This window comes from Poecile atricapillus, chromosome 2 (genome assembly GCF_030490865.1).
Source record: "Poecile atricapillus isolate bPoeAtr1 chromosome 2, bPoeAtr1.hap1, whole genome shotgun sequence".
Lineage (NCBI taxonomy): Eukaryota > Metazoa > Chordata > Aves > Passeriformes > Paridae > Poecile > Poecile atricapillus.
The window spans coordinates 119,391,417-119,416,361 of record NC_081250.1 but is presented as its reverse complement, the minus strand read 5'-3'; the positions used below and the strand labels follow the sequence as shown (position 1 = coordinate 119,416,361).

Here is a 24,945-nt window from a genome sequence, read left to right as displayed (position 1 = left end):
ACGGAGGGAAGGAGGGCGGCGGGCGCCGCCGGAGCCCGCGGCGGCTCTGACAGCATCGGAGAGCGAGGCACAGTAGGGGCGAGAAAGGGGCCGCTGCGCGCCCCGTCCTTGCGGGCAGCGGCCAGGCCGAGCCATGCCTGACGCGCCGGGGCCAGGCCGGGGCTGAGGGCGGCCACCGGGGCGCTGCGGGCACCGCGGGGAGCAGCGGGCCCTGGGAAGATCCCTGCCCGGCTGGAGGCATTCTGAGCCGCCGGTGTCCCGCTACGTCCCTGCCCTGCTGTGAGAGAGGGAGCCCGGGCGGCTCGGGGGCTCCGTGCTGCGCCCCGCGGCCGTGGCGGCCCCCCCTATGGTGCGCGCCGAGGATGGCGGAGAGACGGCGCAGGTGAGTGCGGGACCGGGGCGCTCTGCGCTTTCTGCCCCCCATCCCTTCCCGGGCGGTGCTGCTTTCCACGCCGCTGCCACGAGCCCAGGTGCTCCCCCCGCGCTCCGGGATCCCGGCCAGGTGCTCCCCCCGCGCCCCGGGATCCCAGCCAGGTGCCGCCCCGCCCCTCATCGCTGCTCTCGGCCTCCTGCCACCGCCCCGGCTTCGGCTGTCACTGCCCACCTCCCTCCCCTCTCCGGCACCCTCGCAGGTATCTCTTCTCCCGGACTTCTGGGAACTACCTCTCGGGTGCGAATCCCGCCTTTCCCCTGGCAGCTGCTCTCACTTCTGTGCTTTCGCTCAGGTCGTCTTTGTTGTAGCTTACCTGGGCAACTGATCTTGTCAGTAACAACTAACTTGTCTCCGCAGTAGCTTTCCGTGCTGGTTATTTTCCTTCTGGTGGAGTAACACTTTTTCCTTTTCACCTCCCAAGTGGCTTTGGCACAGCCTTGATGTAAGGTTTGGGGCTGTTGATTCTTCTAGTATGTTCAATGCACTTTTTCTCATCTGACATATTCTTTGACTGAAGATATCACAATCTAGCCTGAAATGTTCCTGAGAGATACCATTTTCCACAAGAGCTCCAGCAGCTGCCCTAGATGTCTTTCATACATCTTTTGTTATATTGATATGAAAATGGGTGTGTCTTTGCTTTGTATTCAGAAGGTGGGTCTTGAAGAACTGTTTTGTCGCTATGGTTATTCTTGTCTTAAATCAGTTTCTGGAAAGTTATAAAGAGATATAAGAGAAGGATTAGGGTTAGGAAAGGAAAGGATACTCGGTGAGTTATCTATGGTATCTGGGGTTTGTTGTGAATGCATATTTTTCATGGAATTGGGGGTGGTTTCAAAGTTACACATATTAAAACTGCTTCTGCGATTTCCTCTTACGTGGAAAAAAATTATAAGATAATATTTTTCTGCAAAACTGCAACTAAAACAAGAAAACAATGCTTTGGTGTTCTAGTTGTGTAAGCCACAAATGGCTTTGCTTGCAGAGGCTGACTGCTGAAGCTGTCTGTCCTTGGCTGTCTCCAAGAATAGCTCGGAGACAGCATGTTTCTTGGCACTCCTAATCGGCATTTTGTAGTTTAAGGGACTTTCACCTGTGGTATTACACACAGTGGTTTCATTTTTGTCAAACTTTAGCTTGTATTATCTCCCATGGCTGTGGAGTGCTTTGATTTCATGATTGAAAGTACAGTGGGTTGTGGATAGCAGAGGAAGGTTTGGTTAGAGATTGGTAGCCCAAGGTGGATGTTGTGTCAGTGTCTGATGATGGTATCTCCAAAACCAAGTAATTGAAGCTATGAGTTTACATAAAAGTGACTTCAAGTCTTTTAATCTAGGTGTGGAGCAAGGAGAAAGTGTAATTGTTTTGCACCAAATGGTATTAAGTTTAATCTTATGTTCATTTAATGTTAAACTGCTCTTGGTTGTTGCATTTGCAAGCTTGATTTTTTTTCTTTTAATGGTCCTCAACTCTGAATTGCAAGGACAGCTAGCACAGATCTCTCAAAATACATACTTTATTGTGTCAGGTGTCTTATTTGATGAAGCTTGGTGTCTGCCTTCCACTTTGGTGCAGTATTTTAGCAGATTCATAGCTGCAAAAGAATTGTCAAATGAGCTATAACAACCCCACGTGTTTAAAAATCGTATCTTTTTAATTGAAAACTTAAAGTAGGGGTCCCAGTAATTAATCTGGATTTGATTTATTGTCTATCATAGCACTAGTCTAAACAAAACTCAGGACTAGGTGGTTGTTCAGGAAAGGTTAGTTCAAGAAAGTTCAAAGTTTGTTCAAGAAAGGTTAATGCCTGCTTGTCTGACAGTGGCACCGGTGTGGCTGTGGGACATGCGTGCAGCCAGAGAATTCCCAGTGCAGGACTCTGAACAGCAGCTGAGCAAGGCCCCCACCTTGTCTGGCACTGGTGCTCTAATCAGCATCACTGCTGTGTACGTGGAACCTCTTCTCTTCTTTTGAATCCCTGTGACTTTTCACATAGCTGGAGACTGCTCACGAGCTAGTTTGCTGTGCAATAGGTAAGGAGGTCGTGTTGACAAAGGGCTTTACAAGAATGCCTGGTTTTAGTTATAAGTGAGCTGTATGGCCTGCTTGGTATGAAATGGTATTATGAGAAGAGTATTTTGGTATTACAGTCCTAAGATAGATCCCTGAAGTTTGTCAAATACCTGTGGGCAAAAGAGGAGTTGGTAGGGAGACAGAAAAATCTGTTACTTCTGAGTTTAAGTTCTCTTTTTCTAAGTCTTAAGCCACTTAATGCAAACCTCTTAAAATCACTGCATTTGCACCCCCCCCTTTTTTTTTTTGAAGTGTGGTGAAGAACTTGCTGTTGACCTTCCTACAAGTTTGCTGCCTTGTCTTTCAGCAACTCAGCAAAGTTTTAATTTATGTTTTCCTGCTGCATCATGAAGCTAAGTAGGGAAAATGCAGATGTGATGTAGGATGTAGAAGCAAGTCTGCAGGAGTTGGGCACTTATTATCCTGTGGTAATGCTTTTAAATAAAGTATGTTCTTGGTAGCTAACAGGAACAGACTTAATGGGAAATAACAAATAATGTGTAAGTGGTTAAGCAGCATCCTGTGCTGATCATTGCATGTTCTGGAAAATAATGGAGAGATTGCCCATCAAATCTGTTCTCGGGATACCAGCACAGATTAATTGCATTACTGGGGAAGGGTTTTTTTATACTTTTGATTGAAAAATTGAAGTAATTGTCGCAGATGAGCAGAAATAATTTTTGTTTTGAATCTGAATATGATATTTTTTATCGTGCTTTGTGCCAATAATAAAATGGAGAAAAAATTGCACTGTGAAACTGCTTTTAGTTTAAGTGGTGTATTTAGATGGGAGTCCCTTCTTTGTGTCTTTGGTATAATTAATGCAGGGGCACTGCAGCTCTCGTTGTTAGACCTAGGTTTCCGCATGTATTTGAATTTATTCTAACATGAGTCACTGACGCAGAAGTTTAAGCGATGATTCCATGAAACACTTCCCTATGCCGCCTGTTTGGAAGGCTTTGTTTATCTAGGCTGTGGAGTTCGGCATTTCTCCAGTAGATGGAGCGTGATCTACGCGGAGTCGCAGAGGTACCTGGCTGCCCTGCCCCTCTGGGTCTAAGCTTTGAGGCTCAGCACTGAAACCAGTTATTTCTTCTGGAACATACCTGTTTTCAAAGATTTGTATCTAATTCCTGTAACACCGAGGCAATGCGTTTAGTCAAGTCAGGAGCCCACTTAAAATCTGAAGTTGAGATTTACTTATTTGATATTTTTGTTGTGTTTGTTGTTTCCGTTATGGTGGTGAATGTATTTTGGAGTCTAACAAACTACTCTGTAAGCTTATTTGTGTAAAATAAAGATTAAAAAAATGCATTGGAAATATATGAATCTTAAAAAGTAGTTTTCAGTTCAAATTTAAATCTTGACTTGCATGAGTTATCTGTCCAGTGTGTGGCCTTGAAATTAAAATTAATTTGGTACTTCGACATGATCTGCTGGAGGCAGACCTTCAGATCATGCAAAACCCATATGTCATTTTAGAACAACATGTACATGTTGTAAAAAAGCTACAAGTAACTAGAAAAAGTTATTCAGAGGTATTTTAAACTCTGTTTTGATCTTCTTCATTCTTCTGTTGTACTTTCAGTGAGGAAGATGATGACTTTCAATATATGGATCATGACTATGAAGTACCACAGCAAAAAGGTTTGAAGAAGATATGTAGCAAGGTGAAATGGACCCGTGAAGAGGTAATACTTTTTTTTTGCTTTAGTTTGATCCCTACCTGAGCTTCTTAGCTCCTGAAATATGTTATTATGTAATATTGTATTGGGGGAGCATGTAAAATTTATTGGTTGAGGTTATGTCTTAACAGGATGAAAGGCTAAAGAAGCTGGTGGAGCAAAATGGTACCGATGATTGGGCTTTCATTGCTAGTCATCTACAAGTAAGTTCAATCTCTGTTTCAGTTAAGTTCTCTTAATATTTATTTATTTTAGACATATGTCTCATTTGGAAGTGAAGTGAAATAGAATCAGAAGCATATAATAAAAGCCATTTTAGAGGATGATTCTAAAACAGACTTGAAATCTAGCTCAGACCTTGAAGAACCTTATTGGCTCAGTCTTCAGTGATAGTCTGAAGTGATCAAAAATACCTTCTATTCATATGTGCTATTTGTTTTCATGATGGAGTATATTCCTGTGTCTTACTGTTTCCGTTACTCATGGTGGCTATATCCACCATGAGTATAAGGTTGCTTCTGAAGCAGTTAGGAGAGTGGGTTGGTAATGGTAGAAAGTACCTACAACTAGAACTGATGGTGTTTGTTTCTCTTTTGAACAAATGTTATCAAATGCCTACTGTAAAAATATGGTAGAATATAAGGCTAAAATCACTTCCTAGAAGTGGTATTAAATGTCGAAATATTAGAAATCAAAAAATTACACCTCCTCCTACCTTTGAGGTTCTTACAATATTGTGTGGGATGATGTGGTTGCATGAAATTCCATTGTAAGGTTAAAAAGGACTTGAATTCTAAATGCTGAACAACTATAACTTTGCATTGTCCTCATTATATTTTTTTGTGCAACTGTGATGCTTCTGTTTTTTTTTCCAAGTGGCAAAATATAGATATCAGGTAAAAAACTCAAAGCTTCTAAATTTAAGTCATGCATAAGCAAATCCATATTCCTTACATGTACATTATTCGTTTATAAAAATCAGTGAAATTAGTGGATGACAGAGGAGAATAAAAAACCTTTTATATTAAGGTGTTTGAAAATATATTTGGTGATACTGATATGCAGGTGTAGTATGGAGTTGCATTTAACAGATCTAACAGTTTAGTAAAAAATTCTCCAGCTGAAAAGAAATGCTCCTGGAGACAAAAGAACTGTTATTCATCTGGGCCCAAGTGAGGCTGAAAAAACATTACTCAGTCATCATAGGAAATGTGCATAATCAGATGCCTACTGCAGAATCACTGATGTTGGAAGGCATTTCTGCAGGTTATCTGGTTCACAGCTCCTGCTCAGCAAGGTCAGCTGGAACAGGTTGCCCAGGGCAGTGTTTGGGTTTGATTATCTCCACGGATGGAGCCTGCACAGCCTTTTTAGGCGACCTGTTGCAACAGCCAAATAATAGAGGCTGCGTAATTCACACTTGTTACTGATGGTCTTTTGCTGGGAAAACCAAAGATATCTTGAATTGTAAAGGCCCTCAAACTGCTGTGCTTTCAAACCCTCATTTCTTTCCTGGACTTGGGCAAGGGTAAACTTTCCCTCTATTCTGCCCCGAAAAAGTGAACATGGCTTTCATGTCACTCTCAAGAGAGGGAGTGTAGTTTGTAATAGTTTTTGATTTTTTCTGTGGCTAAGGCAGACTGAAACGATTATATTGTTTCATTCCATCATTTGTTTTGGTCTTCTCTCCAAATCCTATTATGATTTCAGAAATGTCTGGGAGATAAAAGCACTAAAAGGCCACAGTTTAAAATGTTCTTTGTCAAAATAGTAATGGCTATTCTATATTGAGTATTTTACAACTTGTCTTCAACAGGAAATGATAAAATTTTGTAAAAAATGTGTGTTTTTAATCATATAGTTACTGCTTGTGATTAGCTTGAAGGTACTGTGAACAGTGTAATTTCAGTTAGTGTTCTGGGTGTTTTTTCTGGTCTTGCATATTGCTACTTCGTTAACTTCATCTTAGCGTTGTAACTCCTTTACTTGGTAGACAAGACCAGCAAAACCTTGCAACTGGTATTTGCTATCCAACAGCTTTCACTGAAGCAAGTAAATAATCATGTCCCAGTGTTAAAAAAGTATGCTGTCTTGGGGTAGGCTCTTACCTGCACATTTCTAAGCATTGAACCAACCCTTTCATATAGACAGTTTCTGGGATGCTAAGTGAAGGTTACTTCTCTTTCATAACTGGGAACAATATTTCAAAAGCTCCTTAGTGAAGCTACAGAAAAGCACCATCTGTCCTGACCAGCAAAAGCAATGTTGTTTAATTAGTACATGTTAACTAAATTTGATCTAAATCTGTTTTCCTTAACACTCTAGTAAAGAGCTGAAAATACATTCATTTGGGATTTAGCAAAAAGTGTATTCTTTTATTTGGAAGAAAAAGTATTTCCTTAAAAAATTTATTTCCATATTTAAGTTATGATTAATGTCAAAAATAGATCAACCACAAAGTTCAGAGAAAGTGTGGAGTAATGAGAACAAAAATAAATATAATTTTTTCTTTAAAGAATAGTAAGTTCTGAATTGATTATCAAGTTAGTACATTGAAATAATTAGGTTAGAGCTTCATGCAAGGTTGTTTTTTTTCCGGAGAAGAGTTTTTTATAAGCAAATGGAATAAGAAATAATAAGGGAGAATTTAACTATTATACTATAACAAATTTCTAAAGAAGTATTTTAATTTAAAATAAGCTAATAATTCATGCTAGGATGTATTAACACCATTATGTATTCAAGAGTTTAACAGCTACACTGGTCTTCTAAAACTGTTTCAGAATCGTTCAGATTTTCAGTGCCAGCATCGATGGCAGAAGGTACTAAACCCAGAGTTGATTAAAGGTCCCTGGACTAAAGAAGAAGATCAGAGGGTAACAAAAACTAATTGATACTCTGCTCTTTAATAAAATTGGCAAATGACTGCTAAGAATGTGTACTTTTTTTTTACGTTCCATTCCCAAGTAGTTGATGTCTGATGCATCTTGTGACATGGATACTTTTGTTACATTGTGATGTATGAGAAGAAAAAAAATTCTCTGTTAAGTAGATGGAACACCAGGTCTGCTCAAGCATTTAATTTCCCATTAGGGAGACTGCTGGCTGAATTGCTTTAGCTTACCAAGTAGAGGGGTGTCTCTTTGTACCAGTAAAGATCAAAGGTCTTGTTTACAAAGGTCTTGGTTACAACCCACCAGACTTGAAGGGATTGGGAATGAGGGGAATTATTTCATAACCTACTGCAACAACCCTGAGATAGGTCACTTGGTTAGAGCATACTGCTAATAATGCCAAGGTTGTGAGAGTGATCCCTGCATGGGCCATTGGACTTGATGATCCTTCTGGTTTCTTTTCAGCTGAGAATATTCTGGGAAGTCTTTCTTTGTGTAAAGGAGCTATCAATGCTTTAGGCTCCTTTTTCACCTTGCTGTTATTAATCCATACTGTAGCCTTTTGCCTGTACAACCTGGACTACATGGTAGGGAGATGCAAATACAGCTTTCCTGTGGTATTTCAAATTCGTTTCTTGTTCGTACTGTTTAAAAACTCCTCTAAGATGTTTTAAACTACTGCTTGTCAATTTATGAATATGGTCTCCCTAATCTATTTTTTACAGTTCTCATTAGTTTTTTAAGAAAAAGCTCCGACTTTGTGAAAACTCCCAACCTTCATTCCGTTTCTAGGTGTAGAGGGGTGGGTCTTTCCTCATATGAATGTTGTTGAAAACAGTCAAATGAAATGTCTTTACCAGTTTATTTTTTTGGCCTTTTCTAATGTCAGCTTATGAAGTGGGTGATATAAAAGAAGCTTCTAAATTAATCTTTTCATCAGTATATACTTATATTCTAAACTCAGGGATTTTGGAGTTAGTAATTTTTTGATTTCTTGAAAAATCATTTTAAACCCCCAAGTCACTGTCTGCCTCCTTAGGCCTAATATCAATTGACTATTATAATGCTATTCTAAAATGTGCGATTATCAGTGTTTTCAGCCTTTGATTAGGTCAATTAGGTTTTGAAAATATAATGTGCTTTCATCTGTATTCCAGGTTATTGAATTAGTTCAGAAGTATGGTCCAAAGCGTTGGTCTCTAATTGCAAAACACCTGAAAGGAAGAATAGGCAAGCAATGCAGAGAAAGATGGCATAACCACCTCAATCCTGAGGTAAAGAAGTCTTCATGGACAGAAGAGGAAGACAGAATAATCTATGAAGCTCACAAGCGTTTGGGAAACCGATGGGCTGAAATAGCAAAACTTCTTCCTGGAAGGTGCTTTTCAACTCTGTTTGTGTTAGATGTTGGAATATGCTCATCTCAGTACCCTTTCAAATCTGAACTTGTTAGTCAGAGAGCATCTGCCTAGATTTACACCAAAACATAGTTATCTTGATAGATGCTAAAAATTTTTCACATGTGATCTGTATTCTTTAAATAGATGTAAAACGCATCGAAAGAGCTCTAAAGGTTTGAAGGTATCTTCAAAGCCCTCCTAATCACTTAAAAACTTCTACAATAGAGCTGAACTGAATTAACTGCAAGTAGTAGTAGAAAAATGATTGATATCAAACTTGATAGGTGCCTTCATTAATATGTATTTGAGGGTGACTTTCCTGGTTTAAGATCTGATTTTTTTGTATGGAACTTTTTGAACTAGACCCTTGTAAAAGAAAATCTTAGTAACCTTCGAAAGTCCAGGCTTAGGAGTCATGCATTGCAAAGTTGGTTATCATGAAGTCTCTAAGTTTAGAATGAATTGTATGTGTTGTTTGCCTTATATTTCTTTCAAGTTTCACTGACAGTTTGTGGTTGTGGAAAACAAAATTTTAGCATGTGAAGTGTTTAATAAAATAATTCTTTTGTACTGTTAATTGAAATTCAGTGTTAAGCTGTCCTTTTCTGAATTCAATTTGTGTGTTCAAGAGGTGACTGTCTAGCTGTGCCTAAGGAATGTCAGCATTTGTTATCTTGGTGTAATGAGGGATGTGTGCTTAAAAATTTTGTGTTTTGATTAAGTGCACAATCTGTGGCTCATAGTAAATCCTTTGGAGGAATGACAAGAGAATGGATTGCAACTAAATAGAATTTTGAGGAGTAAAGATGGGTTTGACAGAAAAATTCCTATTTACTAGCTTGTTTGTTGTCAATAAATCTGACACTCTTGGCTAAAGACTGCTAAAGATAATAGACCTAGAAGATTTGTAGAGTCCAACACTAGTGGGATGAAAAAAGGGAATACTTCTTGGAGTCAAACAAAGAACGGGGCTTTAACCAATTGTTGTTTCTGTGTACCTTTACCTAAGGCTAGGAATAATGATGCTAGTATTTTAGACAGTAATGCAGTTATAGTCTACTCTTGCCTTAATGTTTTAGTATTAAAAGTGATTTCAGCCTGCTTATCAAAATGCCATGCCTGTTTTAGCCTATTCACAATCAAGGGCATGAGGAGGTAGTAGGATGTTCTTCCACAGAGCTGCACATAAAATGCAGAGTGAGGGTTACAGGTTGTCAATTTTAGAAGAGATGTGTTCCAGTGGCAAACACTAGCCAAAGTGCCTTTATTATGTTGTGGGACAGTGGGGTAATTTGCTTAGCTACATGTACTGCAGATTTTTAGCAGAGGGGTAGATAACTGTGTGTTCACTACATTATTACAAATGTCTAAGAAAAATGGTTTCCCCTTATGATTACAGTCAGAAGCAAAACTTTCTCCTTTTGTGCTTTGAATTTCTGGCACACTTGAAGTTTAGTAGAAGGAAGTTCTAAAAAAATGGCTTTCTAGTCATTATGCCAAAACCCTACTGATAGCAGATAACTATTAGTCTAAGTTGCAGTAGCTTTCTGGATATGTGGCTTCAGATTAACCTACTCTACAAATGCTGTAAATTGTGTCATGTATTAATTTTTAAGATCTGGAAGCCAGTCACTGTTTTATATTTTATTTTAGGACTGATAATTCAATTAAAAATCACTGGAATTCAACAATGCGAAGAAAGGTGGAACAGGAAGGATATTTGCAAAGTGTTATAAAGTCTGAAAGTGCTAGTTCTGCTGAACTTCAGCCCCAACCTTGTCTGACTATGGAACACTTGCACACTCAGAATCAGTTTTATGTGCCTGTTCAGACACATGTAAGTTCAAAATTTAGAATAGTAAGTATCTCCCAGTTTCAAATAATTGATTTGGTTTGAAACAAGAAACAAATCTGAAAGTTTGAAGATCTGTTGAGTATTTTTGTGATTTTTATGGCAATTCAGGGTTTGTAAACCATAAATGTTTTATGTACAATAAGCTAGAGATAATTTTATAGCTTCCTTTTCTTGAGGGTTTGTAAAGTGTTTGTCTTTTTAGATTCCAGCATATCAGTATACCTCACCAGAAGGCAGCTGTCTAGAACATGCTCCATCTTCTTCCAACATAGTTCAGGTAAATTGTTAACAGCCTTCATAAATTAAAGAAAATTTACTGCATAATATTATTCAGTAAAATTAAAAGATGTCTCTTCAAAATGTCTGTCAGTCTTTATCATTCACCTAAATTTATATAGGTTCCTCTGTAAGTAAGCTTGCTAGTGTAGTTGGTAGTTTTAGGTAGGAAAAATGAAGCTCTCTGTATCCCAGAAACGCGATGTTTGTGCTTATTTCTGACAGAAATATGGCTTAAAAAGTAGTCAACTTGTTAAATCTTTGAGGCTAAACTGTGATTAGTATTACCTAGCTTATGAGAGAATTAAAGACAAGACTTTACATATATGTAATATATACAACCCTATCTGAAAAACTTAACTTAGTGTGACTTACACTTCTGGCTGTGCTTTTTTGTTTTCATTAGGTTTTATTTCTTTCCCACTGATAAACATAATTCAATCAGTTGAAGATACTCTTTTGCAGCATTCTAAATGCTGAAGAATTAAGAAAATTTAAAACAACTAGAAATTGGATATATTATTTCCTTTTGCTTTTTTGGTTCACTTGGAATATATCTGAAATTCCTCATGTGGTGCAGAATGAATATAGATCTTGGTTTCTAATATGACACCTTGGAAGAATTCTTGTGAACTTGGAATTAGTGAAAGAAGTATTTTGACACAGGGAATAATACATGTTTTGTTTGTGTTGGATAGAGGAGTTCTGTAGACCTCTTTACCTAACCTGAAGTTTCCCCATGCAGATCATCTGTTTTAGGTTGCATTTTCTTCCCTGATAATGGTATAAGAATACAAGTCACAACAAAGCCTCAAATGCCTTTTGACAGTTTGGATTGCCTTACACAGAAAAGTGTAAGATGCGTTCTGCTCCTTGAAGTACTCTCTAAACTGGTGATAGCATATATCCTCACCTGTATTTATAGCAATAATGGAAAATGTTAAGGAGGTCAAGAACAAACAAACCAATCAAAACCAATTAGTTGATATTCTTTTCTGATAGTACTGGTGGGATTGCTTGTATAAATACCTGTGTCAGAAAATGCTGATTTGAAACATTTTTTTGCATACTTAATGAGGATAGATAACACAAAATTATAGAAGGCATGTGAAAACACAGGCACATAAATCAGTGTGCCAGCACTTGGTTCTATTAAACATAGAATGTAGTGACTTCAGTTCAGAAAGTACTTTAGCATGGTGGTAACTTACAGGCCATATTAGAATCCAATTAAGGTACCACCTTATACACCACTTCAACATCAGATCCATTTCCTGGTAATTGGAGTTGTTTCACTTGTGGGTGACTTCTGTACTAGAAAATATGGTACAGCTTGAACAGTTCTGTTCCCTCTCTGGATTCCTGTTAAAAATACAACTGTGTTATAATACAGAATCTTTACTGTGAAGGGGTGGTGAAAGTGAAAAATAGTAATGGCTTCTTTCTTAAATTTTTCAGCAGCCATTTATTGATGATGATCCTGATAAGGAAAAGAAAATAAAGGAACTTGAATTGCTACTTATGTCAGCAGAGAATGAAATCAGAAGAAAACAAATGTCTTCTGTAAGGATTGTAAATTTCTCTAAATATTTGAATATGCATTACTGGGGTTAATCCTCATAAATTCAGGAACGGTTGTGTGGTTTAATGTGGTGTTTTTATCACCTGACCCTCTAAAATCAAACCTGTTTTGCATTGAAAAACAAAAATCTGTATATTAGAACTGAGACAACTTATTTTTAACACAGTTTTCTAAACTGTGAAGACAGCAGAAATATGACCAGCAATTTGACAGTTCCAAAGACTCAGTATTTTAATCCTCTTCAGGAGGTGACTCATTTGATATCATTGCCATTCATTTTATGGACCAGCAATGTTGATCATGTGCTTCAGAGAAAGGTGAAAAATATTTGGGTTTTGCCCCATTTGATGTTGAAATGTCCTGCAGATTATATTTTCCATAAACTTCAGTGTGAGTGCTTGCAATACTTAATATCCACATTTGGACATGGCAAACACTAAATAAATATGCACTGTACATAATTTGTTTGAAAGTCAGTAGAATTTCACTAATTCTGTAAAATTAGGATGATTTGCAGATGACAGTCACTGATTCCCTTAGGGGGCTGTGCATATCAGACACCTAAGTAACCCAACCATATTGCCCACTAGTTTAGGTTACAGGTAAACTTCAGATTTTATGTGGTGGAGTTATTCCTGGTATTCTTTTGAAACAGTGTAGTTCTACTTATCTAGTAGCATCTGGTTTGCCTCTGGATTTCCAGTGAAAATTAAATTTTTTTTTTCTTGCATACTAAACAGCCTACTGAAATGGGATAACCTTTTAGAAGTTTACTTCACTATTAATGCAAAGTCTGCATTAAGAAAGCCCAGATCAAACACGTAGTATTTCACACTCTAGAAACATTTTCTAATCTTAAAATTAGAAGTTCAGTGTTCTGTACTGAAGATGACTTCATAATACACTGATGTTCAGGTACGCAGGAAAGTTGCATCAGAGATGGCTTCCAATACAGCCCATAATTACCTAAGTTGTGAGTGTGAATAGGATATGAATGTGAGGTAAGACAAAAATCTTACACAATTTGAGAATGTTGAGCATGTTAATGTAAAGAGAAGACTAACTTCTTTAATTGAAGCAGATAATTAGTATTTGAAAATGCCAAAATTAATAGTTATGCTTAGTCTTTCCACACACTACCATTTTTTTTTCTACCCTGCAGTCACATAATTGACTCTTTTCAGCCTCTAAGTTGAATAAGATTAACATGTTTCTTCATAACTTTTTAGCAAGCTGGAAGCTTGTCTTGTTGGTCTGGAAATTTTATCATGGAGGATTGTATGCCTAATACACTAAGTAGCCTTGAGGAACAAACAAGTGATTTCTACAGCATGGATGAGACCCGCATCACACCTGTTCAGCAGAATTCACCACCTAAGTATTTGGGTGTAGAAGCAAATAGAATGTTAACACCTCTACAAACCATTCCAGAATTTGCAGAGACACTAGATCTTATGGAAATTGTAAGTTTGTATTCCTTGTTAAAAAGAAGTGTCCAATTAGGAACGTCAAATTACGCAATATGTGTAAAATACTCTTAAAATTACCTTATATTGTATTTGCCTATAATTTCTGCCTTATCAAGTGTTTTATTGCCTGTTTTAAAAGAATTGTGTTTTAAAATAGCCAGTGTTTTATGATTGTATGAAAGACACAGAGAGAATAATGCAGTATATGGCTTGTGGAGGTAGAGGGCTGATAGACTGGCTTGGACATTCTGAAGTAACATTGGATAAGGCTGCTTGTGTTTTACATCTTGCCCCATAGGATCCGGTAGCATGGAGTGATACCTGTTTTGAGCTGTCTGAGGCTGTTGTATCCCCTGTCAAGCCAGCTCCAGTAAAACTAATGCGGCTTCAACACAGTGAGGGGGCTGCTGAGTGCCAGTATAATGTCGGCGTTATGCTTGATGGCAAAAACCACAGTAACATCAGTGGGGATGAGGAAACAGTTTTTTCAACAAGCTCAAACTTAACTAAGTTCAGCAATCCACCTGCTATCCTGAGAAAGAAAAAGAGGTTACGTGTTGGGCAGTCCCCGGTTGCTGATCTGAATGATGGCTTGTGTAACGATGCCGTCAATGTTGCACTAAAGCGGACGCCAGTGAAAACACTACCATTTTCTCCATCACAGGTGAGTGTAGTTTTAAGTGTGGCTAAACATGAAGACTGTGATGGGTGGGTTATAAATTGTTAGTACGTTCTTCCCTAGTAGTACATTGTAGCCTAAATAAATACGTTGAAAAACCTCTTAAAACATTTGCATAAGGGTAAATATATTAAAAGTATATTGTTAGACAACCTCTGTTTTGAAGAGTGATGGGGAGGGTGGCAGCAGCAGTGGCAACCTGTGTCTCAGCTCACACTTTCTCATGCAAATAATTGTTGATAGAGACCTTTTGTCTCTGTGACCTAAATAAGTAGTAAGGATTTTAAGAAGAAAATCAAGGTTTTGACAATAAGTGTAAGTCTAGAATATTGGGATTTGTCAGTAAAAGTCTTTCAGATAAAGGTATATAATTTGGGGGTTTTTGCTGTTCAGCACAATGATGAAATTTTGTCCTGTAAGGTTGCTTTTTTTATTTTTTTTTTCCCCTTCTTGTTCTTAGTTTTTCAACACTTGCTCTGGAAATGAACAATATAACTTTGAAAATCCTGCATTTACATCAACGCCAATCTGTGGGCAGAAAGTTCTTATTACGACTCCTCTACACAAGGAAATGACACCACAAGACCAAAAGGAAAATGTGGGGTAGGTTTATTATGTCAAATGTCTGGTGGTGTTACTAAATTAAAATTTAATGCCCATGGGGTAATGCTGTGGTGATCTCAGTACTTTCAGATTCATGGTGGTGGTATCTGTTGTGTAAATGAAGGTATTTTAAAATGTTTCTCAGATTAATTTTATTACATTTCTAATGATTAAATGATAAAATGTTAAAATGCATGTATGAACACTTTTCTATGCTTGAATAGTTTTAGAACTCCCACAATGAGAAGATCTCTTTTGGGTTCAACACCAAGGACACCAACTCCTTTCAAAAATGCTTTGGCTGCTCAGGAAAAAAAATATGGTCCCCTCAGACTCATGGTATGTGATGATACTATTTCTTTTCTTTCTTGAAGTCTAAATGCCCTCTTGGTTTTGAGGTATTGTAAGCCTCAGTGTGATCTTGGAAAGCATTTTCTTGTCCTAGAGAACAGCTAGAATGTGAGTCAAAACTGCTTTGGATCTGGTTGTTAGACTTGTGTCCTTCAGCATACTATGGTGACATTGTCATGAGTAGTAATTTGGTATATATAATAATTTGATCCACACTAATCTTAAATGTATCAGTTTCATGTTTGTGAGTTGTTTTAAATTTGCCTGTCCTTGCTAACACTATATCTCTTACAAAGTGCTTGCATAATTGCCTGAAATTTTAATTTTAATACTTTAGTATTCTGTTTTTTCAAATGAAAAATTGTAAGTCAGAGAATGAATGGGTGTAGGTTCTCCAGCTGGATAATCTTGTAAGAACAAGCTGCTGGAGATGAGTATGACCTCATTATTTTAAACAACTTTCATATTTCACTTGAAAAACTGTATTATCTTTGAATCCTCTGGACTATGTAAGAGCTGAGTTGTTCTTTGGTTTTGGTTCTTCTACAGCACTAGGACTGAAACTAGGTGTTTACCAGAGTGTGATAATCTTGAGTGATGTTTGCAGTTTTCTTCATCCTAAATCCCAAAATTTTAGTATAGCAGTTCATGATCCTCTGATTCTGCTGGCTGTCACACACTTTTTTTGGTTTTGTTGACTATAGATAATGTTACCTTTTTTTGTTAGCTTGTTCCAAATGAATTCAATTTTTGTTCTCTTCCTAGCCTAGCTAAGGTATGTTAATGCATAATAACTTTTGGAATTCAGGAGACATATGCTTTTCAAATTCTGAAAAGATTCCAGCCAATATATATTGACTGCCTCTTTTCTGCAAACACAGAAGGTAGCTCAGACTTTGCCACAGGGCTTGGCACCATCTGTGTTACCCTATAGATTCACAGTCCCTCACTATGCAAATGGAGTGGTTTGGCATTCCTGTTTCTGTCCACTATTAACCTCCTGTTCAAAATCAAGTTTTGAGGGCTTAAGGGAATTCTTCTCCTGTTGGTACACAAAGGAGCCATCTGTATGGCTTCTGTGAAATTCTGTACTGTACTTAGGACTATCAATGTCTTATTCAAAGATTTGTGTTAAAATTGGTATAAATTCTTTTCACAATAACAGTAGCACATTTCTAGTACAGTTTTTTAGTACGTTTTTATGCGTGTATATATATATATATATACTCATATGTGTTTATGTAAGTATTTAGTATATATAAATTATTTTTATCCCTTTTATCAGTGGATAACCATTTGCAAACAAGTAGCTCATCTTTTTCAATGCTACCTTGCATTTTTTGGGGCATTGTGTGCATATATGTATTTTATCTGACTAAAAATAATGGAGAGTAAAATGAATTTAAAATGGTCTTCATAGCCTTGAAATGTAGTCCTGTGGTTTTTAACTACAGTGGCTTAGGTCCTTTCTTGCTATGTTTTGCAAGATTCTTCTCTGGCCATATTAGCTGAAAGTAGAATGTTATAAGAACTGGCCACTAATAGACTTCCTGTGTTTTCTTCTTCAATTTTAATTAATGTTTAGTCACAACCACTTGCCTTCTCGGAGGAAGACATTAGGGAAGTTTTGAAAGAGGAAACTGGAACAGATATATTTCCCAAGGAGGAAGATGACACTTTGTATAAAAACTGCAAGCAGGAGGTAACATGACAATAGTAATTTCAAATAGGGAATAACTGCTTTTAAATAATATCTTACAATTTGTATCTGCAAAATGTTTATTTCAGCACAACTTTTCTAAAAAAGTCAGAAAGTCACTGGTCCTAGATTCACAGGAAAAAGAAGAAGTTGGGGCCCAGCGCTTGACAGAAGATAATAGTTTAGATGTACAGGTAAGAATTACACTAAACTAACTGAAGAATGTCACTGGCAACAATATTAATGTGGAACTGTGTATCTTTTGTTCTGTCCACTAAAATAAATTTTTGGATTGAAATTGCTAGATTAATACATCTAGAAAGGGAAAAATACCTTCAGTTTAAAATACTGTTTTAAGTACTTAAGAAATAGGTGAGCATTGGGCTTGAATTCATGCATGAATTTTTCCTTTCAGTCTTTCAGAGTAAGTAAAATAATGTGAATGCTTTACAGGTTTGTAGCAAAGCTGTTTCCATGCTGGTTACCTATAAACTTTAGCATACACAGCATGCTGAAGCTTTCTGTAATGTATCAGGAAGATGACATTTGCTCCTGTGCTGTGCATGCTTGACAGTCTGGCAAATGTGTTCTGAAAATACCTAATTGCATATTAGGCAGCATGTTTTTCCTGCTTCACATAGTAGGGGAATACTTTAAGAAATATCAAGCAAGTAAAAGAAGTTTGTGTGCTTCCTCTGCCTAAAGGAATTTCAATACTTCTGCCTCAACAACCAAGACACGAAGAAATCATGTATGAGGCTATTTTGGTGCCTCTTTCTTTTAAAAAGAAGCTTAATGTTTTTTTCAGTTGAGTAATTGAATAGCTTATTCTTTAGTCTTGTAGGAAAACTTTGTTCTAATGAGTTCTTCATGCATGTATGTGTTTAATTCTTAAAGAGTAAATATCTGTGATCCTTGATTAGGCTTAATGCTGTATACAGGATGTAGGAGCCAAGGTCCTTAAAAAGGCTGTGTAAGGTGCTTAGGTCATACTTCTTTCCAGCTGTTTTTCTGAATTCCCTTTTAAAGTGCCTCTTATACTCTGTGCCAAGCGTTGGTACCTTCCTGCTGGGTATTGGCTGCTGTGCCACCTAGTGGGAATTGCCAGCTTCCCCAGGAACACCTCTTGGGAGGAGCAGCCATTCCAGTCATGACCAAAATGGCTGCTGTTCTCTTAGTGATGTCTTGTTATGACGCATTATTGTATATCACTGAGTCCATGCTATAAGATAACACCATGATGTTGTGGTCTGTTAAAGGCAGAGGACTGGGGAAAAGTTGATTTTTCTTCATTTTCATGAGGAATGCTGGTGCAACAAGAACATTGACTCCTAGCAAGAGAGATTGTGGTAGCATCTTATTTAAAAATGAAAAGTATACCAGTCTTTAAGTAGAAATTGTGTGTCCATGTGATGATAATTTAGAAATAAAGTCTGAGGTAGAATAAATACTTAAAGATGGTTTAATGCAGCTAAATGGGGTGTTTATGTAAGCAACTACTTATGCCACTGTTGTTGTCATCTAATTTTTGGTCTTTAAAATTGAAATACATGTCTTCCACTTTTGTATACTGAAGCTGGATTAATTTCTTTTTATTTCCATAGACCAATATATAAAATTCTTCTGGAATGATCTATCTAGTGCGAAGTTCAGTTCTTTAAGCAGTTCCTCCCCCTCAAACTGATGTGATACTACTTTTTTGACTCTAGTCTCCTTGACCTTACTTTCACAGGAATTGTCCTAGAAGTGAATTACAAGCTTTTTTCTTTAAAAATGTTCTGTAGTTACCACTTTATCAAATCTTGTTCTTAACAATATGTTATCAGAGTAGCGTGGCTTTAGAGTAAAGAAACTGTCTACTCAGTGATACCTAGCCCATGCTAGCAGCTGCTTGTTGTACTATGCCTGGTATTGACTGTGGATCCCAGTATGGACCAGGCTAGTTCTTCATATACTGTTCATTACATTTTCTTTTCAGATTCTTTCCTAGGGTCTTTCTGATAGTATTTGCTTTATTTACATTTTGGCTTCTCTGAACACAGCAGTTGAAGTCTTTTTGTATTAATTACTAATTATTATTCCTGTTCCCTGCTCTCTTTTTTGTCAATAGTCAAAAAATGCATATACCACATCTTTGTTAATGACACCATTGTTGGAAATACAGGACAACAGATGTAACCTGTCATCAGAAAAGCAGGATACAGATCCAGCAAACAAAGCAAATGCAGTAATTAAGAAGAAACTGAATGCATGTGCTACAAAAAATGTCAAAATGGAGAAAACTCTTCAGGTCTGGATGCAAAGAATTCTGTTAGTTCTGTTAATGGGTTAACAAAGAAATTTTGTATTTTTTTTTTTTTCCTTTCTTGAACTAACTTTTCTGTCTAGAATTGTTGAAACCAGTGATCCAGTTTCAGTGTTTCCATGATTCTTATTTCTTGTAAGTTGGTCATTTTTCTGCAAAGTGTTTATTCATCGCTAAAGTTCTTTAAATACAACCCTGATGTTTCATGCCTTGTTTCAGTGAAACAAACTGGTGTTTCAGTAAGATTTAGATTATGGGGGATGGCGGGAAGCAGGGTAGGTGAGTCCTACAAAACAGGTTTGGGTGCCTAAGACTAGGAGCTAAAAAACTCGACCTGGTGCAAACTAAACTTCTTTAGTTCTTCAGTTTGTCAAATTTGTCTGGTGCTTGCTCTTCGTAATAAGCCCAGTGGCATTCATTAAGCAGAGTTTATCTGCTTAACAGAGGTTCTATTTGGTAATTGTTCTTGTGACATGCCTGTTCTTTTACATTCATGTATTTTACATCCATGTATTTTCCATACTGGTAAAAAACATGGCACCTAGTTTTCCCTCTGTCCTGATCACAAGCTTTAAGAAGAGATTCTTTGACCTGACTTTGTACCAATTCAAATTTGTCCCATAGGGAGTTAATGTATAAAGTATTTTTGTCTTCTCAGAATATCTACAGCTCTGTATTAATGAAATTTTTTAAATAAACCCAAAAGACAGGATACCTTGAGCCTGATCTTCCATATTCTACTTAATTGCTTTAACGATGATGTTTTTAAGTCGCAAGACAACAGTATTACTTTCTGATCTTTTCTTTTGAGGAAGAACAAAGTTCATGTAATTGTGATATTAAAATAAAAAAAAATAGAAAAATATCTTTTGCTGTGAATTGCAGCAAAGGTGAATGCATCTATCTGGCCCAGAAGTATGGTCTTTACGATACTTCAAAAGGAGAACTTAGTCATAGCATACTCACAAATATTTTCATTGAACTATCTTTTTCCCTTTTTCTCTTTCCCCAGAGAAATTCCCTCTCAGTTTTGTGGCCTCTCTAACCCCAGGTTCCCTCCATCAATCAAGTTTTGCTAAATTTACAGAGAAACTCAAACAGCTAATTTTCTTTGTGAATCAATATGCAGAACTGATCCATTGGATCAGTTTCTAGCTCAATATGGGAGGGAGAGGGTCTTGCATTCTTCATCATGCTACAATCAGCCAGTGTCAGGTCCAATTTGGAGCTGAAATTAATTAGCTCAAGGTTCAGTACATCATGTGAAGATGTAGGCTTTGCTTCATGGAAAAAAGAAGGACTAGTAGCTAAATTCTTCTTCCATTCATCATTGTTATTCCAAATTCCTTTGCCATTTCTAATGTATTCCCCAAAAATCTGACTGTTCTTCCGCAGCTGACACTTGATTCAGTAAAGTTCTTCACAATCTTCTTTTTCAGTTCCCAAATCATTTTACCTTCCTTGGTGTCTCCAGAGAGCTGTCAGTAATGTGTTTTTCAGCCTGTTGAACTTAGCACATTTAAAGAGGAAGATATTCAAAGAGAAGAAAACTTAATTAGCTTCCCTTTTATGTATTAGTTGTTGAACTTGTTAGACTCTATTGAAAAGTGTTTCTCACTTTATGTGTTAGAACTTGATGCATAACCCAGATGCACTGCTGGGGAACTGGATTAAGGGGTGGAGAGGGAGCTTTGGCACAAGTTTTAGGTATTATACTGTAGAATTGGATCCTTCTCAATAAAATATACTATTGCTAGGCTTTAATAATTTATTATTACTCTGAAACATTGTATGACAATTGCTCAAGTATTTTAGTTAAAAGAACCTTTATAACAGAATCTTATTTTATGCAGCCAAATCGTGACTGGGAGGCAGTTGTTTATGGAAAAACAGAAGACCAGCTTATAATGACAGAACAAGCAAGAAGGTATCTGAGCACATATACAGCTACCAACAGCAGTTCAAGGTCTCTGATACTGTGATGGTCACTGCAGCTGACAACCATCTCTTTCCATTGAAACTGAAACAATGTTGAAGACTATTCCAGTGTGATACTTGGGAATTAAGTCTTTGAGAGAGTCTGCCAAGGGAAACCTTAAAGCTACCTTAAAGCTTCCTTTCTTCTTTTGACTGACAACGAACAGATATGAAGCTCTTGCATTCTTTACGAAGGGATACTGCAAACAGTTCTGCAATGAATCTTTTAGATATTAAAAGAGTAACCCCATAAAATATAAAGAAGGGTAAAATACATTGCAGTACTGACAACATACAGTTTTTAGGTCTATTTTTCATATTTATTCTTTTGACTTGCATCACTTTTTTATCTGTTAGAGCATTTTCAATATAGAGTAGGTTTATAGGTTGTTACTGGTTTCCAAATGAGCAACATACATGACTGAATGTGCTTTTGCTTATGTAGCATTTTTCTAGTATATAAAGAAACACAATGGAAAGGAGTACAAAGGAAGGATAGAAAGTTGCACTACTAATTTTTTTTGGTATGCTGCAAAACAATGAAATTAACTACAGTGTTAAATATATTTATTTGCAAATGGTACTAGAAGTAGGCAGAGGGGGGTGAATTAAGTTTAGTGTAAAGCATCAGTATTTTCTTCATAAATCTCAAAATGAGATGATTGTTGAATGTATTGTACAGTATGTAGGAACAAGCAAAATTTTGTAAATTGGAAAGGAGTCTGTTTTTATAATTTATTTCCATTTCAGAGCTTAAATGTAGATATTTATATGTATGCAGGTTGTCTAGAGGCCAATGTTGTTTCCTGTTAAAACAGCTAAAATAAAAAAAGGACAAGTTCAAAATATATGAAATAGCAGAAGAATTACAGTGGTGAAGTGTAAAAAATCTATACTGTATGTTACATCTACATGAAGATTGCACTATAGCCCTAAAATCATGTTGGTCTACAACATAATTGCAAGGTATTCCTGTATTATACAGCAACTGTTCCTGTACCTTGTTTAAATATATTTAGAAAAAAATGGTGGAGTCTTATACATGACCGAGGAGTACTTTGTCCTGCATAGGAACTAAAAACTAATGCATTTTCAATATATATATTTTATTCTTTTTTTTTTTTTAAGAAACTTGGCACCTTGGATCTCAAAACAATTGTATCTGCACTTAACTTTGACCATTATATGACTAAATGTTTGAAGAGCAAAGAGAACATTCTTTTATTTATGAAAAATCTTTGTCCTTATTTAAAGGTATACAGGTCACAACACTTGCTTTAGTTGCCTATTTTAGGTATTTGCACTTATTTTATGTCTTTATTTTTGGTTTTGAAGGAATGTTTTGGTTTGCTTTTGTTGTAGAGATTTTTATGTAGTTAATTTCGAGCAAGTTATAATGGAGTGCTCTCAACAGATACTGACAGGTAAATAGAATTGTACACTGTAGTTTTAGTTATTTATAATTCAAACACTCTTCCTCTCCACTCCCGGGTGTGCTGCTACAGATCGTGGCAGAATCGGCTTGCTGCTATGAGAGATGGAAAGAGCGAGCATCATATGCACTGTATGTAAAATTACATGATGTCAGGTTCTCTAGTTAACTTTATGAGATCAACCAGTACTATGCAGGGCGTGGAAAGTGTTCCTAACACTTTAATATCAAAGACGGTAGAGAAGAATTAATTAATGGAGAATTTTAACATGGGATGAGCGGCACAAGGAAGGTAATGGGTTCTTAAACTTTTTTAAAGCATCTCAAAGCTTATACAATCCTTGTTTCTACGAGCTTTTTGATATTGGCTCTGATAGTAATAGGCACAAACATTTTTAGCAGTTTTTAATTCACATCAAAATTTTAAGGGGGGCGGGAATCCTATTATAAGCAAGGGATCAGAAAATGCCCATCATGCCAGGATTACTCGTGGCCTAGTAAAATTCAGAGGAATTCTTGGCAGCACTAGATTTAGGTTGCATTACCTGAATGGATTTAACAGCAACATGTAATGCTGGAGACAGCATTTAATTCACAAAAAATGAAGTCAAACATTAAGACAGAATGACTATCTAGAATCTGGATGGTATATTGAAGTAGAAATGGTATCATCAAAGCTACCTATACCAAGTTTAAACATAGATTTATGGTAAGTAGTAATAATTTGTGTTGGTATTGGTTGGATCGTTTAGTTAACTCCTACTTTGTTGCTTTAGCAGGAAGGTTTTAATCTTTCATATGTCAGGCATCTTACTACTTTTTGAATGTTGTGTGCATTGGCATTTCTTTCAGTTTATAGGTCAATTGTACATGCAGCAGCCAAACTTGCATGAAACCTAAATACATATTACCATATTTTTGTTCTAAGGTTTGACATAATGTGCAACAAATGCCTTGTTTAACTTAGTTTTTGTTGTACTACAAACGTTTCTTTTATGTAAGAGAATCTCACAATACAGACCGCGTTAATGTCAGAAATAAAGCATCTATGTACCAGGTTACTGTAAGTGTCTTTTGTTTGAAAACTGTAACACTTAGTGCTTGTTAAAGCAACATGTACGGGTGAGTGCCTGTGGAACTGCAAGAGACCTGTGTTTTCTGGACTGGGCACACAGCAGATGTGGAAATCAGTGGGTTGGTTACACAGAAGGGTGCAGTCCCTTGGCAGTACCTGCTTCAATCCTTACGTGCATGTAAACCCACTTGTATCTGATTATCAGTTTGTATTTGTCTCTCAAAGCTGTAACAAAATTTTTATGTATAGAAGACAATTTGAGGAATGAACACTGATAGTGTAAAGCATTCCTTTCATTTGTAGGGTAGAAGTATTTTAGTATGTGTACCTGAGTCTTGGGAGGTAAATGCAAGTGTAAGCAGTGCAGTATGATTTTATTTTTTTCCTCCCCTAAGTAGTTCTCACAAACATGTATAAATCTGAGTTAGTGTCAAGCTTAAATTCTCTTATTTTGATAGAAACGTGTATTCAATGCAAAATTTCCATTTCCTTTCCCAGTTTTGTGGCAATATAAATTACAATTAAGGTAATCTCTTGAAGGAAAAGGACCAGAGGGACTTAGACGAGACAGTTCTTCAGAAATAGGTCCTGGTAATTTGTATCATCTAGCTTTAAGCTGCATAAGCAAACTCTTGGCTATTACAGGGTCTTTGCTGGGGATTTGGCTGTCATAGCCAGACCACCATATGAGCAACTTGCAGACATGCTCATGTTTGCAACTGTGAAGTTTTCCATCACTTGGGACAAGTGAGATGAACTGACTAGGGCTTTTGTTTGTCTCATGGTTGGCTTCTGATGTCTGAAATGGGAGCAAAATGTAGGTAGAGGAAAGCAAAGTCTAATGATGTTGCAAGTTCCTTTTTCTGTATTGACTTTTCCTCAGCAAAACAAAGTAGAGCAGATGGACAGCCAGTTTGGCAGGGACTACAGTCCCAAGTTTTATTACATGAAAACTGGAAGTTTTTCTTACGGGTCTGACTTTTACTTGGAAGAAATGGTCTTTAAAGAATTGATTGGTGAGAATAATCCCAGTTCCTACTGCTGTTAATCAGATTTTACATGAGAATGACTCTACTAGAGTCATTTTATTGTGCATCAAACTAAAACAAATCCAATGCTGTGGGTGAATCAAGCTTTATGAAATAAGGGTTATAACA

General features: G+C 36.9%; 1 protein-coding gene across 1 annotated transcript; it reads left to right on the top strand.

Annotated features, from left to right (window-relative positions):
- The first annotated feature begins 82 nt into the window (after positions 1-82).
- On the top strand, positions 83-23,759 carry MYBL1 (MYB proto-oncogene like 1). Its single transcript, XM_058833582.1, has 16 exons — positions 83-382; positions 4,095-4,197; positions 4,323-4,394; positions 6,975-7,067; positions 8,243-8,463; positions 10,139-10,322; positions 10,543-10,617; positions 12,075-12,179; positions 13,428-13,661; positions 13,966-14,331; positions 14,807-14,949; positions 15,174-15,288; positions 16,886-17,002; positions 17,089-17,193; positions 19,110-19,289; positions 21,158-23,759. Exons 1-16 carry the CDS (start codon positions 363-365, stop codon positions 21,284-21,286), a joined length of 2,262 nt encoding a protein of 753 aa, XP_058689565.1. The 5' UTR covers positions 83-362; the 3' UTR covers positions 21,287-23,759.
- Positions 23,760-24,945: the final 1,186 nt, after the last annotated feature.